General features: G+C 50.7%; 1 protein-coding gene and 1 long non-coding RNA gene across 3 annotated transcripts in view; one reads left to right on the top strand and one right to left on the bottom strand.

Annotated features, from left to right (window-relative positions):
- Positions 1-5,992: 5,992 nt before the first annotated feature.
- On the bottom strand, positions 5,993-8,000 carry LOC140896895 (uncharacterized). The gene is made up of 2 exons (XR_012154633.1): positions 7,837-8,000; positions 5,993-6,187 (listed from the first exon to the last, which is right to left on the bottom strand). It is a non-coding gene; the product is annotated as an uncharacterized lncRNA (long non-coding RNA).
- The window catches only part of SAMD10 (sterile alpha motif domain containing 10), a 46,862-nt gene continuing 33,598 nt past the window's right edge, over positions 6,359-19,622 (top strand). The window contains exon 1 of one of the 2 annotated variants that reach the window (XR_012154632.1): positions 6,359-7,602. Coding sequence is in view for 1 of the 2 variants with exons in the window: in XM_073308983.1 (XP_073165084.1) it covers positions 7,512-7,602 (91 nt within the window). In the remaining variant the exon portion in view is untranslated. The remainder of the gene's footprint in view (positions 7,603-19,622) is intronic. The other variant, XM_073308983.1, reaches the window with a different exon arrangement.

Raw genomic sequence — 19,622 nt, 5'->3', positions numbered from 1 at the left:
CTCGGGGGTCAGCCCAAACTCACGGAGCAGGGCCTGTTTGAACAGTTCATAGTCCCCTGCCTCCGCCCCTTTCATCCGGCTGTACACCTCCACGGCTTTGGGGTCCAGTAAGGGGGTGAGAAACTGGAGCCTGTCTGCAGGGTCAACCCTGTGCAGCTCACAGGCATTCTCAAAGGCCGTCAGGAAGCTATCCATGTCCTCCCCCTCCTTCCGCTGGGCCAGGAAGCACTTATCAAAGCTCCTTGCGGTCTTGGGTCCCCCCTCACTCACCACAGCCGGGGCCCCACTGCTCCTCAGCCTGGCCAGCTCCAGTTCATGCTGTCTTTGTTTCTCCTTCTCCTGACGCTCCCTCTCCTTCTCCTGACGCTCCCTCTCCTTCTCCTCCTGCTCATGTTGACGTTGTTTCTCCTTCTCCTGACGCTCATGTTGACGTTGTTTCTCCTTCTCCTCCTGCTCATGTTGACGTTGTTTTTCATGATCCTCCAGCTCCCTCATTTTCATCTCCCTCTCCCATTCCAGCCGCCTCCGCTCCAGGGATGGGGAGCTCCGCCGGGAGGATCCCCTGCTGGGTGCTGGGGTCAGGGTGCCCTCGGTATTCGCCGGGCTTCCCCCAACCCCTCCCCCGGACATAGGTAGGAAGGGTCTCGGGATGTCCTCAGCAGCAGTCTGACCCCTCCCAGCCCGGTCAGGCCCCAGGGCCCACGCTGCGTCTGCCGGGCGGCTTCCCTCAGGGACAGGGATCGGGTCATCCAAGCGATCCCTCTCCTCCAGCTGGGCAATCAGCTGTTCCTTGGTGGACCTCCCGATGCGCAGCCCCCTCTGCCTGCACAGCTCCACCAGGTCGCTCTTCAGGCGTTTAGCGTACATCTCCCTGCTGGCCACTCGCAGGCCGGGCAGCTTCCCACGGTTTCCAGGAAAAGCCCCTCGTGTGCCAGTCCTTCTTGAGGTCACCGACTCTTTGCCAGGGTCGAGCTGCAGACTCCTCCGCCCCTGGGACCGCTCGCTGCAATCCCCCGGGGGACCCTGTTACTGCAAAAGTCTTTCTCTCTGGTCACACATTCCCAGGGGTTAACCGCCCCCCGAAACCGTCTCTCTCTGAATCTTCAGCACGCCTGGTCCCCGTCAATTCCCCTTCGTTTTACTGCTCCCCAGTCACTTACTGCAGGAAGCGCCGTTCACGGGGTGCAGTAGATCCCACCGCTGCCACCAGTTGTCACGGAGTGTGGGGGGAGTCCAGGCCCTGCACCCCTCTTCCTGGGATCCACTGAGACTCTCAGCCAGCCAGTAAAACAGAAGGTTTATTGGACAACAGGAACACAGTCCAAAAACAGAGCTTGTGGGTACAACCAGGACCCCTCAATCACGTCCTTCTGGGGGAGCAGGGAGCTTAGACCCCAGCCCTGGGGTTCCCTGTGTTCCTCCACCCAGCCCCAAACTGAAACTAAAAACTCACCCAGCAGGTTCCCTGCTGCAGCCCCTGTTCACATTCCTGGGCAGAGGTGTCACCTCCCCCTCCCCCTCCTGGCTCAGGTGACAGGTTCTCAGGTCTCCCATCCCCAGGGCACATTCCCAGGTCAACACTCCCCCCTCCCTGCTGCGTCACATCGTCACACTACCTACCCACCTCCCTGGTCATCCAGCCTTGGAATCATTCCCAATTCTATGTCCTCTACACCTCTGGCACCAGCAGCTGAAATCACCAGTTGCCCGCCTGGAAAATAGCTCTCCAACACCACCTTCTGACTTTCTGGCCCCTATAGGACAATCACCAGAGGCTGTGCAACCTTCCACAGAGGTGAGGGAGGGGATCACAGGTTAGGCAGGAGGGCACCCCAAGGGGGATATGGGACCTGATCATAAGCTGAGACGGAGGACGATTTTTTGCTTTTCAGGGGACCCTTCCCCAACCAAAATTCAGGGCCTACCCTGTTTAAGTACAACGGAATAAAAAGGAGAGACATCAAATGCGGCTGATTCATTAGCACTGATGGGCCTTGACATAGTATTGAATTGAATGCTGATGGCAAAGGTTAATAATGTCCTCTAGATTCTAGATATACTTAATGGCCTCTTTGATTTATTCCCATCATGTGCTATGATTTTTCCGGCTGATGAGAGGTTTCCATTAATGAATGTGTGAGTGAAGTAACGGTGAAATTATCCACTTCTGTTCCTGCATTTTTCTCCTTATACAAATAACTTCCGGCAGAAATCTTTTTATCTCGTCTTCCTCCTTTAAGATTGCATCCGAGGGTTTAGGCTGGAGGGAGAAAAGCTTGTGCTTAATTACTGTCACATAGCACTGGTCTGGCAGGTTTCCCCAGAAAATGCAGGTTTGTTGAAACTGAAACATTTTGTGGGAACATGTCAATTTCAACAGAATGTTTGATGGAAAAGGTTTGAAATAAAAATGGAGTCTTTCCTTTCAATGCATATGCTGTTCTATTAACATACATGTCAATGGTCTCTGTTGTAATGGTTTGCCATTACTGAAACAAAATGTTTCTGAATCGAAATAGTACAAGATTTCATCCCAGTTCTGGACAAAACAAATTGCAAAGGGGGATTGACAGCAGAATGGAAATTCCATTTTCTGACCAGCTCCACTCACCCCATTCACTTCCCACTCCTGTCCTGGGAGCCACTGCTATCATCTGATAGCTCAGCTGGGGTGGCACCTGTCTGGGACATCAGGGGAGACACCCGTGCTGTGCCTGGAGAGGGAATTAGCAGTACTAGGCTCAAGTATGAAGATGCATAGGTACCATACTGACCCCATCACTGCTAGTCTCTGGATGGCTCCTTCCCCCAGGGATGTTCTTAATTACACTATAATGTCAACTCTGTGTAGCTGATTTTGGGGGGCTCTCAATAAAACACAGGAATTCTGCTTGTGCCACCTGCCATTTCTCCTGCTAGAAGCCACTGCGCTGCCTTGCAGTACCAAGGCAGAGCTTCAGAAATGGCCCCTCTCTCCAAGCTTGGTAGCACTCACTCTCCACTGCAGGCTGGGAAGGGACAGCTCACGGGAGTAAGGGTCCAGAGGAAGTCCCCTCCCTTGCAGACTGGAGACAGGGGCAGCTGCTGGAGCCCACCCGGGAAGTGGGGAGACTGGGATCATGGGGGGGCTCTTGGAACCTGCCAGGGGATTTGGGCTCTGGGTGACTGGGTGCAGGAATGGGGATCTCTGGGAGCCTGACAGAGGGAGTGGGGAACCTAGTGGGGTCAGACCCAAACCCAGGATTTATTCTTTGGCCTAAATATCAGGAGTGTTTTTTTTTTCTTCTTAATTTCATGATCTTGGAGGTTCTGACTCATGACTGTGGAAATGCTGGGATTGGCAGTGCTGATTACCTTGCCCCAATAGAAGTGGCTTGGAGCTGAGACTCCGGAGGAGGAAGAAGAAAATATGAAAGCAATCATCCAAAATATCTTGATCAGCACACTGCTTCCTTTTTAAGATGGAGGAGGGGATTTACCTAGATACTGAGCCCTGACTGCCTGCGACATTTCACTAGAGCAAACAGAGCCATTTGCTTTACTGGAGTGTGAGAATGGACTGAAAATAGCAAACTTCCATTGAAAAAAATCATCTAACTTTACAATGTCCAGAATTATTATTATTATTATTATTGTTGTTGTTGTTATTATTATTATTATTATTTTATTTATTTGTTATTATCTGATTCTGAATTGGCACCTGTGAGAAATGTATTTTTAGGGTCAGACTTCCTCTGATCGCTCTCCTCTCAGAGCAAATGCTTACAGTTGAGTTACTCGGTTTTATATAGGAAGTGTATAAGAGACACTTCACCGCTGGCAGGCACCTGGTTACCCCTGGGTTATAAACCCCAGGGTTAAAATGGGGTTAGGTTTATTATACAAGAGCCCAGAGCGTGTGCACGCAGAGCTCTTGTTCCAACAACTGTTTGCTTCTCTGCACTGCACACTGGCCCTTCATTTCAGCAGCTTCCTTGATAAGGAATGTTGCGGAGAAATAAAATGAAATTACAGGTTAGTGAAATGCTGCTCTACAGAGACACAGTCCTGGACTGCAGCTGAACCCTCCCACTGACGTCAAGGAATTCAAGAAAGGACCCTAGATTTGCATTGCATAGACTGGAGTTCCAAGCCCTGTGCCCACAAACTTGTTAGAACTTCCCCCGAGACCCCTGATTGCTGCTAGAACAGTATGAATTCAGAACAGGGAAGCACTTATTTCGTAATAAACACGGTTGGGCTTGGTCTGCAAACATTTTTCCAATGGCGTTAGCTTCTTTCTCCCCAGATCCATTTTTTAAGCACAGTTTTCTTGGAAGACTGTGGACATGGTGTACAGACAGAGCCTTAAACTACTGGGATTTAAAAAGTAATAGATAACAGGGTCTCTAAACAGAGGGAGAGATGTTTACAGAAAGCTTTCTTTACCTATATTCCCCAACAGCATTACTCGCAGTGGGAAAGGAATGCTGGTAGCAACCGTGCTAGTGTAGATGGGATGTCAAGCAGCTATTAGGACCTCATCTAACCTGGCAGGTGGTTAGAATGGCCTTTGCTACTGCTCCCAACATTGCAATCTCCAGTTCAGCTCTGTGTGTAGGAATGATGTTTGGAAACTCGGGGCAACCCCTCCCCGCCCAAATCCTAGGCCCTGATCGTGCAAAGACTTACACTCATGTTTAACTTGACATTCGCAAATAGCCCCACTGACTTCAGTGACATCACACATGAAGCTAAGCACGTGCATCGGTGGTTGTAGGCTCAGAGCCCGCATGTAGATAACAGTTTCATGGTTTCTGAAAAACAAAAAAAGTTCCGTTTCTGAAAACCAGAACATTTCCGCTTGGCAAAACTGCCGCGGTGGCTCATGGAAATTGCCTTGTGCCTCCATTTTTCTCTGTAAGATGGGCTCCCTGGTTGGACAATGTCCGAGGTGAAGGGTGGGGCCAGTAGAGGTCCCCAAGCCAAAGTCAGGGTTGGTGCTGGTTGAGGTTCTTTGGGTAGGGTTGGGTCCCCCAGGGCTCACTGGACAAGGGTTAAAACTGGGGCCGGTACGGGTCCTTGGGATGGGGCCAGTAGGGGGCCCTAGGTTATGGACCGGACTGGAGGGTTAGGGACGGGTCTAGTAGGGCTCTCTGGGTTAGGGACAGTGGTTGGCTGGCAGGGGGCCTGTACTCAGACTAGGCTGAGTGTGGAGTATGGTTAGGGTTGGGCTCTGTTGTGGTCCCTGGCTATGTTTAGGGTAGGGGCCACTGGGGCTATTTGGCCAAGGTAGTGGTGGAGGTGCCAGTAGGGCTCCCCAGTCGAGAGTTACATTTGAGGTCAGTCGGTGGCTCCAAGCTAAGGTTATGGTATGGCTGAATACGTGGCTCCAGGCAAGGGTTTGAGATGGCTGGTGGTTCCAGGCTACTGACAGGGCTGAGGTCTGATTGTTGCCCTGGTCATGTGGCATCAGTCGCTGGCCTCAGTCTGGGGTTGTAGTTTGGAACAGTTGGTCAACCTTTGTCAGGGTTTTGGTTGGGTCCCCTTGGTAGCCTCAGCCTAGTATCATGGTTGGGGTCGGCAGGTTTCCTCACACTACACTTAGCGTAGGGGCTGGTTGGTGGCCCCTTCGGGTGCGATTTGGAGCTGGTGGATGATCCTGGTCTAGCATTACTGTTGGGAGTGGTGCGGTTAGGGGTTGGGGTTGGGCAGGTTTGACATCTCTGGCTCATGTTAATAGGATGTCATATTTATTAATCTCCGTGTAAAAATTTGGAAAGTGCTGAGGGGGTCTAATCGCGTTTTAAAAAGTGCCTTAAACACTTATGGGCATAAGTCCCATTGATCTGGATGGATCTTATGCCATCATGAGATTGGTTTATAACCAATATTAATAAAAGCAGTGGGATGCAGGTTTTCGCAGTATCCCGGTGCTTTCCCAGGGCCAGTATCACTGATTCACAGCTGAATTCAGAGTACCCAGGAAAAAACACAGTAAAAGCTAGAAACCTACATGCCAGAAATACTCAGTTCTTGTTTTTATTACAGAGGCATTTGTGAAATATTTCCCCCCTTCCAGCCGCTTGCAGGATTCCTTTGTTGCATAGATCAGAAGGAACTATTCACTCCTCATTTCACTTCATAGCACCTTGTCAAGGAACTGCGGAAACTTCCAAGTCTTTAAATCCTGTACATCTTTCTAGATCTGGAGGGAGAGAATAGAGGCTTTGTGCCGTGAAGAGAATGGGCTTTCTGATAGGGAAGGGGGTTTAGTTTCCAGCACATCTGAGGATTAACTGCCAGTGTTTTGCACGGCCATGCTATTTTGTACCAGGCGGCTGGATGATTGGTTTTCACACACACACACACACACCCCCAGGCTCGATGGGGAAGAAATATTTTGTTTCGATCTTCCTATCTGCCTCCCTCGCGGTGCACCGCCCCGCTTGCCGAGCACTCATCGATGGTGAACCGACCGGGCTTCCCTAATCATAGGCAAATTAGCGGATGACCTGTCCGAGCGTCCCCTCGCAGGACGCTACCACAAAGGTCCTGTCCTTCCAACCGGCGCCTCCCCGCCCAGGTGGAACCGTGGGCGGAAGGGGAGTGGGTGTATCTCTTCCCTGCTGCAGGGGACTAATGCCTGGGAGCCCGGAGAATACCTGGGGCTCGGTTTTGCAGCTGTTGCCCTGAGGGGGTCAGTCGGGGGCAGCGGCGCACGAGAGAGGCGAGAGGGGGCTGCTCAGCTGGAAACGGAGCAGCTTTCCCTTGTCCGCCCGGATCAAGCTCAGAGCCAGGATTAAACCAGCCGCGGCGGCGGCACGTGTGGCCGAGTGAAACCCACCAGCGCCCTGCAGAGCGCGCCAGGGAAGGGAGCGCACAGCCGCAAAGGAGACCCGCCAGACGCAGCGGGCCTGGGGGTGACCATTGCACCGCTCCCCCGATCCCCTCCAGCCCGGGGGGACCCCGGAGCAGAGAACCCAGGCGCCCGAGGGGAAGAGACCCGGCCGAGCGGCCCCCTGACCTCTCCGGATCCTGCGACCAGCTGTTGACGGACTTGCAAGCGCAGGGGGAGGGCGGCTGCCTGCGGACCCGGCGCCGCCGGCCGAAAGGGGCGAGCGGGCGCTGAAGGACGGACCGGCTCCCTTCGCCCAGGCTCCTCCCTGAGCCGGATCGGCCGAGGAGCCGGGGCCAGGAGGCGGCTGGGACATCGCCCCGGCGGGGCTGGGCTGGTGACCTTGCTGGGATGCCGGCGCCGGTGCCCCCTCCCTCCAGCCAGCCGCGTAGCGGGGCTCTCACGCCGGGGACACAAAGGCGAGGCGGCCGGGCAGCGACCGGGGCCGGGCAGGCGGATTCTTAGTGCCCGAAGTGGGATCCCCCTGGGGCGGGCGGGAGAGAGAGAAGCCGGCGCCCGGCTGGATGCCCACACGCCCAGCGGGAGGCGGCCGCGGCTGGACTCGGGGCAGCGGGCTAGGTCCTCCTCCTTCCCCAGCACGGTTCTCCTTCTCCCGCTGGGAGCCGGGCGCCTGATGTTCACCGACCTTCGAGCCAAGCTCAGCCCCCCGAGAGGCCGAGACGGGGCTCTGAAAAGGAGCTGCGGCGACCCGAACGAGATGGACGGTAAAGAGCGATGGGGCGGGCGCTGGCTGGCGGCACGCTGGGTCGAGCTGGGGATGCTCTTCCCAAGCCACAGGCGCCGCTTGCGAGGGGCAGGGGGTCGGCGGGGGGCAGAGCCCGGCCTGGCGCTGGCGTTGGCTCCGGCCCTCCGCGGGATGCACCAGGTGGGGGGCGGTTCGCAAGCTTTCGACCCGGGGGTGTTTTTTCCCCTCCCCTCCTTTATCTGGGCCTCCAGACCTTGCAGGGGTCGGTCCCCTGTGCAGCAGGAGCCCCAGCAGAGCAGGCTTGTGGGGCGTGGGGGGGGGGGCGAGGTGTCTTGAGCTTCTTCCGGGCGCTCCTGGGTTTGCAAGACTGAACGAGGAGGAGTAAAGGCAGGATGAGACGGGGCGGGAGCTGGAAGCGCGGGCTGCGGCGGGCAGGGGCGTGAGTGCCAGGGAGGGAGGGGCCGGCGCTTAGCTCAGGCGTTAGGGTGCTTTGGTTGTGGGTGGGACCCCTCGGGGCGAGGGGGGGGTCAGATAGAGAAGAGCGTGTCCGCTGGAGCGATACGGACCCGGGGGGGGAAAGACTTCAATCGCCTTGCGGTAGAAGGACAATGAGCGAAGCAATTGTCTAGGCTCGGTGCGCTGGGCTGGAAGGGCTCGCAGAGGACATCCCCGGGGACCGGTTTCCATGCACAGTGGTCTCTGGCTCCCCCCGGCTGTGCTTTCACCAGACTCAGGCATCCATCACATCCAGGCGGTGCAATTTCCAGGAGCTGCCCTACGCCCTAGGTGCTAAAAGTTCGCCTCCCCTTTACAGCCCCGAGGGGGATGTGGCAGCTTTATCTAACCATCCGCGCTCCTTTGTCTGGGCCCGTCTTGCTGCTCGGAGTCAGACTTGTCCAGGGCATCTTCCACCTGCTGTCCCCATCTCTGCATCTCACCCTGGCTGACCATCCTTAAGACAAGTCACCCCTCTGTAACAATACTTCCCTCCCTCTCAGCGTGTTGAGAAGCTAAAGGAATGTTTGTAAAGTGCTTTGAAATCCTCAGATGAAAGGTCCCTGTAAGTGCCGATGAAGTGAGCTGTAGCTCAGGAAAGCTCATGCTCAAATAAATTGGTTAGTCTCTAAGGTGCCACAAGTCCTCCTGTTCTTTTTGAGCATTATTTAGGACTCCACACAAGCCCAGGGGGCAAACACTGTTCTTTCAAAAGACTTTGATCCAGAGTCTAGATCAGACCTCTCTAATGCAGCAGCCTAATCATTGACTTCAGGCAAGGAAGGAACAAGACCTCTGGGCTAAATCCTGACACATACTGAGCACTAGCAAATCCCATGGTCCTGAGCGCCTGCCCGCATGTGACCCTCCATGCCTAGATTTTCTGTGGTCTTGCTCTGGGTGGAATGAAACACCAATTTTCCTGTCTTATTGTCAGGGCCTTTGAAATATTATACATACAGATACATTAAACAAAAGGCCTGTCACTCAAACCTAGCACAGGCAACTCATCCTGGTAGTGCCTGTCTCCACTTGGTGTGCCCGCGTACTCGCTGGGTGCCTTCTAGTTCTGGCCTGGTGGGAAATCTTCCAAAATTTGCAGCTAAATCAACCTTTGGGCCGGATTGCGCTCATTTCAGCGAGCACTCACTTACAGGCACAGTCCTGTTCTCTTTTGTCGTCATTCCTTGCATTTCACCTGGCTTCTAGCTTTAATTTTCAAACCAAAACCGGGAATTCAGTGCAGGAAACAGAATAAAGCAGGTGCAGTTTGTTTTCTTTCCTCTCTTCTTTCTTCCCTCTCAGATGAAATAGCAGGAAAAGACATCGACCTGATGCCTCTTAATGTAAATTAATTTTAAAAGAACAAAATAATATTTACAATGTAAATATTCAATGAGAGAGCTTTAAAGGAATGGAAGCTTTAATGGAATATTGAGATTAGCATAAACCAAGGCTCTGATATACACTTAATGGGCCAAATGTGTCCATGGTGTAACTTCATTGACAATAGAAATGAATTGGTTCATTGGTGTCAAGCCTTCCCTTTAACGGCGTGTAATTTCACTGAAGCCAATGGGGATCTCTGGATACAGCGGAGGGTAGAATATGGCCCATATGTTGCACTGAAGCTTGGACTGGGGGTGGGAAGGCCATGTCATAATTTGGAGGCTTAGTGATCCAATGTGCTATGAACCACTCTTCTCAGGGGAACCACGTCACTCATGCCCTAGTGCCCAGGAATTTTTCCCAGAAAGTCGAGTAGAATTCTCCATCCTTTACAGCATTTTAAGATCAGCTGAAGGGGAAAAGTAAAATAACATGAAGGCCAATTTATTTTGTGGTTCACATGGTGAAGGTGTCGAAGGCCAGGCACAACCTCTGGGACCCATTCCATGAGTGAATAATGTGATTTATTCACCCAGTCCTCAGAAGCCCCAGAAGAACCTTGATTGTTTTTTCTTTCCCCGCTGCAAGCAATAAAGGAAATGCAATGGGCCTCTAGTTAATCAGAACCACAAATCCATCTTCTTGATTGCAGGCCAGTTTCTTGCACCATTAGGTGCTAAATGTCTCTTTCCCATGGGGAAGTTGGAAATGCAGCAAAATGACAAACCGTTTTTATTCGTCATAAAGCACACTTCTCTAAGGCATTGTATGAAGCTTAGCATTTCTGTTACTGGGCATAATCTATTGTAGGTACTTATGTGACCCCCATCTCCATAGTATCTGTGCACATCACAATCTTTACTCCTCACAACACCCAATGAGATGAAAGTGCTATTATCGCCATCTTACAGATGGGGAACTGAGACCCCAAGAGACTAAGTGATTTGCTCAGAGTCCTAGAGGATGTTGTGGCTAAGTAGGAACTGATCCCAGGTTTCCCACAGCCTAGCCTAGCACGCTGACCACTGGACCATCCTTCTTCTCTGAGGAAGTTCAAGATTTTGGGGCCAAGATTTCCCAGAATGGTGTGTGAAAGAGACATTTGTGCACTCCTAACTTGCACACGCACGTATCACTTCACACAGCTGCAGTAACGGAGCACACAAAGTAGGATGCAAAAGCTGTGCCCTTGTGTTTTGTATGAGTTTGAATTATTTGCTTTGGGCTTTTTTTTTTTAAATAAGAGACTCTGAAATAAATTTATGGCCCCATATTTAGGCCTCCTATTGACATTTGTCCCAGGCTGTAAACCCCCATGATGTCTGGCATGGTTCAGAAGGACTGGCAATTGAGAGGGAGAAAAGGTGCATCAAAGGGCCTATCTCTGGAGGTGAAGGGAAGATTGGAATAGCAGGAGTGTCACAGGTCAAGACTGAGGTGCACTGGGTATGGAATAGCAGGGCTGCAGTACGTGTAAGACTTATATGCCTTTCCCAAGGTATTAGCTCTTCCTTTTCACGAACAGCAAAATCACTCACAAATTTTAAATGGAGCTTATTTCCCTGAGGCAAAATTCACCTCTCTGACTTGTGTGCTGATGTTCTGCTTTTCTAGATCTGCATAGGGAGAGCTGATCCCTACAGAGATCTGCCATTTTTATTTTGCACTTAACAGGCCCCTATTCCCATAGTATCTGAGTGCCTCTAATCTTTCAAGTATTTATCCTCACAACAGACCTGTGAGGTCAGGCAGATAAGGCCACTTTATAGCTGGGGACCTGAGGCTAAATGATTTGACCGAGGTCACATAGGAACTCTGTGGTATAGCAGGGAACTGAACCTGGGACTCTTCGAATATGTCTACACTGCAATAAAACACCTGTAGCTGGCCTGTGTCAGCTGACTGGGCATCAGCTGTGGGGCTATAAAATTGCTGTGCAGACATCGAGGCCCCGGCTGGATCTTGGGCTCTGGGACCCGATCCCTCCACAGGGCTCCAGAGGCCGGGGGCTAGTCCACACCTGGATGTCTACATGCAACTTTATAGCCGAGCTCTGCAAGCCTGAGTCCCCTGACATGGGCCAGCCACAGGTGTTTTATTGCACTGTGGACATATCCTTAGGTCCTAGGCTAGTGGTCTTACCACTGGGCAATCTTCCTCTTTGCCAGGTAATGGGAATCTTGCTCCTAATTTGTATGCTTTTGATATGAATTTGGCTGCTTGAAATTTCTCTCGCAAGGGGTGGTTGGTAACATCTGCAAGTGGGTTGGCAAAACTGTCATATCAAGTCTGTTCCAAGCAAATTTACAGCAGCAGGTAGCGATCAAACTGCATCGACTCAAAACACGAGGCACTCCCTTCCCTGAGATACTGCCACTGTCTGTCTGTCTCATTCAGTGCTTTCAGGTCCTGGACTGAACAGTGGGATCTATTGTGGAGGACTCAGAAATCATACATTTCCCTCTCCTTTCCTACCCAGTAGTAACTGGTGTTGCATGAGCTCAGGTAACATCCATTTTTCATCAACACGTAGCTAGTGTTAAAAGTGACTTGGGGGGCGGCGGGGGAATTGAAGCTGCTGTATATTTTGAATGAGTCGAGTGAACTCCATCTTCCTGTACTGTTCCAAATGGCAGCTCCCAACCTTCTCCTAGCCAGACTCTCGCCCATTCTGAACCCAACCCAGATGCATGCACGGTGAAGAAGCTCCCTAGGCTGTGAATGTATATGCAATGCCTATGTTCCTATCACCCGTTACAGAAAGCAACAGTTGCTATAGGTTTCCATGCAGCAGGTTAGCCTTGTTCAGTCTCTCTGGCCTTTCCAGCATTAGGGGAGAGGCACTGAAATAAATCAAAGGGCAACGAGAGAAAACTAGGAAGCAGGCTAATGTAGTGCCAATCTTTAAAAAAAGGGAAGAAGGAGGATCCTGGGAACTACAGGCCAGTCAGCCTCACCTCAGTCCCTGGAAAAATCATGGAGCAGGTCCTCAAAGAATCAATCCTGAAGCACTTGCATGAGAGGAAAGTGATCAGGAACAGCCAGCATGGATTCACCAAGGGAAGGTCATGCCTGACTAATCTAATCGCCTTTTATGATGAGATTACTGGTTCTGTGGATGAAGGGAAAGCAGTGGATGTATTGTTTCTTGACTTTAGCAAAGCTTTTGACACGGTCTCCCACAGTATTCTTGTCAGCAAGTTAAGGAAGTATGGGCTGGATGAATGCACTATAAGGTGGGTAGAAAGCTGGCTAGATTGTCGGGCTCAACGGGTAGTGATCAATGGCTCCATGTCTAGTTGGCAGCCGGTATCAAGTGGAGTGCCCCAAGGGTCGGTCCTGGGGCCGGTTTTGTTCAATATCTTCATAAATGATCTGGAGGATGGTGTGGATTGCACTCTCAGCAAATTTGCGGATGATACTAAACTGGGAGGAGTGGTAGATACGCTGGAGGGGAGGGATAGGTTACAGAAGGACCTAGACAAATTGGAGGATTGGGCCAAAAGAAATCTGATGAGGTTCAATAAGGATAAGTGCAGAGTCCTGCACTTAGGACGGAAGAACCCAATGCACAGCTACAGACTAGGGACCGAATGGCTAGGCAGCAGTTCTGCGGAAAAGGACCTAGGGGTGACAGTGGACGAGAAGCTGGATATGAGTCAGCAGTGTGCCCTTGTTGCCAAGAAGGCCAATGGCATTTGGGGATGTATAAGTAGGGGCATAGCGAGCAGATCGAGGGACGTGATCGTTCCCCTCTATTCGACATTGGTGAGGCCTCATCTGGAGTACTGTGTCCAGTTTTGGGCCCCACACTACAAGAAGGATGTGGATAAATTGGAGAGAGTCCAGCGAAGGGCAACAAAAATGATTAGGGGTCTGGAACACATGAGTTATGAGGAGAGGCTGAGGGAGCTGGGATTGTTTAGCCTGCAGAAGAGAAGAATGAGGGGGGATTTGATAGCTGCTTTCAACTACCTGAAAGGGGGTTCCAAAGAGGATGGCTCTAGACTGTTCTCAATGGTAGCAGATGACAGAACGAGGAGTAATGGTCTCAAGTTGTAGTGGGGGAGGTTTAGATTGGATATTAGGAAAAACTTTTTCACTAAGAGGGTGGTGAAACACTGGAATGCGTTACCTAGGGAGGTGGTGGAATCTCCTTCCTTAGAAGTTTTTAAGGTCAGGCTTGACAAAGCCCTGGCTGGGATGATTTAACTGGGAATTGGTCCTGCTTCGAGCAGGGGGTTGGACTAGATGACCTTCTGGGGTCCCTTCCAACCCTGATATTCTATGATTCTATGAGTGGGAGATCAGCCAGTGTTTTTCTGTTCAGAGCACACATGCTAACCTGTTAGTTCTTTGTCCCCAGACTTCACCTATCTTCTAGGAAGATTTAGAACAGGCTCATCTCCAGTCACTGCTGGTGGAGGCTGAAATGCTAGAGGGATGGAATGAACCAGGTTAATAAAAAAATAACCCTTTTTCTTCCTGGTTCAACGCTGCTATTAATCACATCAGCTTGGCCTGGTAAGGAAAACGCAGCAAGAGGGTACAAGAACCAGTGCTATCTAGAAATTCAGTGAAACCTACTCTAAAGGAGGGAGTGTTGTCTAGTGATTAGATTGGGGGGGCCAGGTCAGTACTGGAATTCAGGACTCCTGGATAGAGCTGGATGAATTTTTTTTTGGAGAATAGTAAATTTGCTGAAAAAGGCATTTTTCAGGTCACCAAAACTATTCATGAATTTGGATCAAATTTGACAAATAGTTTCATGCAGGGAAAAAAATGTGAAGTGTTTTGGTTTTTTTTAATTTGTCAAAAGTTCATTTTGAAATGAAACCTTTTGACTTTTCTTTTCAAAACGTTTCATTTTGACGTTTTTGTTTCAAAACAGCATCTTGATTCAAAACATAGCGAAAGAAAGAAAGAAAGAAAGAAAGAAAGAAAGAAAGAAAGAAAGAAAGAAAGAAAGAAAGAAAGAAAGAAAGAAAGAAAGAAACTCAGAAATGATCTGAAACCAAAACTTCACTTTGGGTTAAACGAAACATTTTGTTCAATCTGAAACGAATTTTTTCAGATTTTTTGGTTCAGCCCCAAACCGAGACATCAGTTATTTGCTCACTGCTGCTGCTGCGTTTTGCTCCTAGCGGGTTAAGAGGGGTGAGTTCTATCCCCTAGAGCAGAAGACTGAAAGTCAGGAGTCCAGGGTTCTAGTCCCACCTCTGCTCCTGAAGTGCTGTGAGGCCTGAGGAAAATTACATAATCTTCCTGCTTCAGCTTCCCTCTTTGTATTTAGCTCCCAAAGGTGTTGCAATATTTAATTAATGTGAGTCAAGTGTTTTGCAGTCTTGGGCTGGAAGTCGCTCTAGAAGTGCTAAGTATTATTATGATTACAAAAAGACAATAAATCAAAGAGAATAATTTACAAGGTTTTTTACTGCCGCGTTTCATTGTAGGCAAATAATTGGTTGACGGACCCCAGCAGAGATGTTTTGAAATGGCAAGACCCCCATAAAGCGAGGAGAGATCCCCTGCTCCAAGGCGAGTGGCAGCAAAGGAACAGATCAGGAGTATGATTTTTTTAGGAAAGGAAGCATGGTGGGAAACAGGTAGGCTTGGAAGAAGCATCGACTTTCCATAGCTGAAGCCCAATAGCATTTTAAGATGAGGAAGGCAGGATAGTGAGATTGTATAGGAAGAATAGACCAGGTGAGGTAAGTGTAAACTACGTGTGGGTAAGTGGAGATGCATAGGAGGCAGGAACTCCTGAGCTGTCACTCCATCTCTGACATGACCTCCTTCTGTCTATGGCCTTGGACACCATTTTATCTGTGAAGTGAAGCTAATGATATTTGCCTGCCTTACCAGGGTGAGGGGTCTGGGGGAGGATCCTGAGTATGTAGGAGGCCCCCAAAGCAGGGAGTGTGGCCAGGCTGCAGGAGGTCATACAGGGCAGCCGCCCCCATATGTGAGTGAAGAACTTGGGCTCTCTGACTGCTGTGGAGTTGGCTGCGGGCAGAGGGATTTGGGGTAAGAATGGGAGCAGCACAGGTGTAGCAAGTGATCTGGCCTGGATGTGCAGGAGCACAGGGGACATGGGTGTCCCATGGCACTGGGTTGGTGGAGGAGAAAGGTTACATCCCTCTGAACCCAGCTGAAGTCCCCTGGCTGAGGCTCCCTGGCTGTGTCTACACTACCGACTTCTGCTGGCATAGCTGTGTCGCTCAGGGATGTGAAGAGACATGACACGTTTCCCACCCCACCCCCCGCAGACCGGCAGAAACCCCTCATGTAGACGCAGTTATACTGGCAAAGCTCTGCTTCCAAGCTTGTTTCACTTGGGGATAGGAGGATGGAATTAGCTATACCAGTAAAAGCATAGCTTGGCCAGTACCACTGGGTCCACACTAGGAGCACTTTGCCGGTGCAGTATGCCAGTCACCCCATCCTGGCAAAGCGCACCGAGTGTAGACACAGCCACAGGCTCTGCCCACGGGTCCAAGAGTTGACCTGGTGCTTTGGGGATGAGAAAGAGATGTGCTGGGTCATCAGGGAGACGGGATAAGCTCTGTTAATACAGGCGAGGGAGGCAGAAAGCTGAGAAGATTAAAGTCTCCTACCTTTTTCTCTCTCTGTGTTTCATACATGCCTGCTAAGTAAAGAAGCCAAAGTCTTGCAAGTAGTGAGTAAAAATGATGACTAATACTTCCCATTTCTGTAGCACCTTCCATCCCAGCATCTCACACTGCCCAATTCGGACGAGCCCCTGCTCAGAGCTAGGAGGGGGAAATGCCCTTTTGCTCTTTGCACACCTGGACACTCCTAGTATTCCCCTGAGTGCAAGGACTGCTCCAGTTTAGTGGCGGGACCGAGGGTGCATTGCCACAGTGCTCGGCTCCTGGAGGCATTGTGTTGCACTGAGAAGGTCTCCCTCTGGGATGGTGAAGCTCTACGCTGATCCCCACCATAGATGCTGGAACTAAGGGTGCTGGGGGGGGGGGCTGCTGCACTCCCTGGTTTGAAGTGGTTTCTGTCATATACAGGGTTTACAGTTTGGTTCAGTGGCTCCAAGCACCCCCACTGTACAAACTGTTCCAACCTCCCTGCTTTCCACCCACCCCGGGCTCCATGGTGTCAGCACGCGGCAGCCCAAACCAGTGAGGCCGCACCACTAGAGCTGGGCAGAGCACAGAGATTCCGTCTCCAGGAGGATTTTGCAATTTCAGAATTCGATTTCATTCTGATTTGGAACGAAACCTACACATGTTTAAATTCTCCATGGAAGCCAAATTGCCCAAAGAGCTGTTTGTGTGTGGATCTCTTTAGAAACTGGAAATTAAGAGGCATTTTGAAAGGAAAAATTGAAATGTGGATTATGTCAAAATGGGACATAATCAAACTCACCTCCTCCCCTTTTGTTTTCCTCTGAATTAAATGTTGGTGAAATCCACATGATTTAGCAAAGCCTTCGATTCAGGGGGGCTGCGTTTTTCTCATGGAAAACTGTTCCAGCCCAGCGTTCCTGATTCAGCTCTACACAACACCCCAGGGGAGTCAAATGAAGAGCGGAACATGGGGAAACGGAGGCCCGGCGATGCTAAGTGACTTCCCCAGGAGCATTCAGCAAGTCTGGGATTGAGCCAGGAACAGAACTTGGGTCTCCTGTAGATTAGCTGAGGCTTTCCTAATTCTCAGATGAGTTCCGCTTTGCACGGGCAGTTGATGACCACTGAACTGTGACATGCAGGATTGCCACAGGCCCTTACCCTTAATTTTATTTGTTGATTTGGGTTTCCACTGGCAGCTTTGTCTCCAGTGGGGAGCTGCTGAATAGTGCACCGAACAAGGCTCCTTCCCCTCTTGGAGAACACTTTCACCTCCAGGTATTCAAGCCCGTTGAAATCTCCACTTGACACAGGATTAGAAGGGGCAAGCGGAGGAAATGACAGGCAGATACTTAGGTCTAGTGCTAGCGGGTTAAGCCCTTTTCAAAGTAGTTTACATTCTGCTCTTCTGTGTCACTCCTGGCCATGTAAATGAAGGAGCTTAGCGAGGGGGCTGGGGGTTGTGGGATAGAAGACGGGATAATCTAAGGACAATGACGTGGGGGGAGGGGAGCTTTGGCTGGGCTGTCAGCAGGAGAGTGCTGGGTATAAAGAATGCCAGGGTCTTAATCCTCCTCTCTGCATTGCTGATTGGCTGGGTCGCTGCCCAGCACGCAGAACAAGCAGAGGGTACCGAGTGCTGCATATTGGCAGGAGGACTGAAGCGCTGATCAGCAGGAGTCGGTCAGGTATGGCAGAGGGCAGAAGGGACGCAGCTGCGCTCAGGACAGCTCGTCCTGAGCACTCGCCCAGCGCTGGCTCGCTCCCATTCATCCAGCCTCTTCTGAGGCTGCAGCCAGGGTGACCATCCCTCTCCCACGGCGCCGACATACAGAGCCGTTGCGGTGCACCCCGGGAAGGCTGGGTCTGGTGAACCTGAGGTGCAAGGGCCCAGTTCCCTGTTGGTGTAAACGGCTGGTGCTCCATTGAAGTCAGCGGAGCTCTGCTGACTTGCACCGGCAGGGAGATGTGTCTGAGAACAGGAAGGGATGGGGTCATGCCTCTTTGTGTTTGCAAAGATGCCTCTGCCCACCTCCGTACAAACACTGGCTCTGGAGAGGGGGGCCCAGGGGCAGCCAAAGCAAAGGGAGTTATAGTCAGTGCAGAAGGAGACAAAGGCCTGGCTGATTTTTGAATTCCTTCCTTTAGGGTCATCGTAGGAGGAAACCAGCTGATGCTTTTGGTTTTGTGGCTCTGCTAGCGAGCATTCATCTGTGCGTAATTATTACTGTATTTACTGTAGTGTATGAGAGGCATGGATCAGGGCGACACTGGGCTTGGCCTCAGTACTTGACTATGCAAAGACAGGAAATCTCTTCCATCGCCACCACTGTGTCCCGGTACAGTCAGGGGCTCAAAGGAAAAGCTAGGGATGGCTTAGCTGCTGGACCCTTCTATGGCTTGCTGATCTGCTTGTACCTTGAACCCTCTTGCTCTAGAAAGAATGGACTCCGGCCCTTGCTAAGCGATACCTTGACTTCTGCTTCTGTGCTGCAGAACTAAGTGCTGTTGAGTAACCAGAGAGTTGAAACCTGAGGGCTGGTTGGGAGAAGGGAGCAGAAGGTTTCTAAAGAACTGCCTCCGAGCTCTGGGATAATATAACTGGAGCATAAACCCATCGGAGCGCTCGGTATGCTGCCTTTATTTGGAGCTCTTTCATTTTTTGCCTTTCTCGCATCTGTTCCCTGCTCTCTGACACCGTTGACTCGTCTCAGACCAAGTTTGAATACAGCTACCTGAGCTCCTGTGAGAGCCTCAGATACTGGGGGGACGGATGCAGAATAATGACCTTTGGAAACAGGCCCCTGTCTTTCAGCTTCTGGCCAGGACCAGGAGTTCTTTAACATAGCAGGACCCCTGCTCCCCTGTGTACCCCTTCTGTACTACATGCCGCATAAATGCAAGTATTTGGGAAGGGATGCTAGTCCTTCTGCGGTGAATCTGAAGCCAGCTTCTCCCTACACACCCAATTTTATATATGTAAATAACACACACATTGCGGGTATGTATGTGAATGGCATTACACGGTACATGAACTAAACTGGAGGGTTCCTGCAGTAGAGCTGTCTATCTTCAACAGCCGCAGGGTAACAGCAGGACCAGCTGCTAGCTAATAATGGGCTCTTCAATTTAGCAGGGAAAGGTCTAACACAATCCAATGCCTGGAAGTTGAAGCTAGACAAATTCAGACTGGAAATGAGGCGTACATTTTTAATGGTGAGAGTAATTAACTACGGGAGCAATATACCGAGGGTCCTGGTGGATTCTCCATCACTGACGGTTTTTAAATCGAGATTGGATGTTTATCTAGGAATTATTTGGGGGAAGTTCTCTGGCCTGTGTTATACAGGAGGTCAGACCTGATGGTCAGCATGATCCCTTCTGCCCTTGGAATCTATGAATTATGGGCCCATCAGCAAAGGAAGTAAACAGCCAAACATGGCATGGTGTGGAAATAGAATCTACTATCCCCCTAATGAGGGCGCGTAAAGACAAATGATACTAGACCGAGCATTCCATCTGTGGGTGCATCACGTCTATTATATAATTCTTT

This window comes from Lepidochelys kempii, chromosome 13 (genome assembly GCF_965140265.1).
Source record: "Lepidochelys kempii isolate rLepKem1 chromosome 13, rLepKem1.hap2, whole genome shotgun sequence".
In the NCBI taxonomy this organism is placed as follows: domain Eukaryota; kingdom Metazoa; phylum Chordata; order Testudines; family Cheloniidae; genus Lepidochelys; species Lepidochelys kempii.
This window is presented reverse-complemented; position numbering and strand designations above follow the sequence as displayed.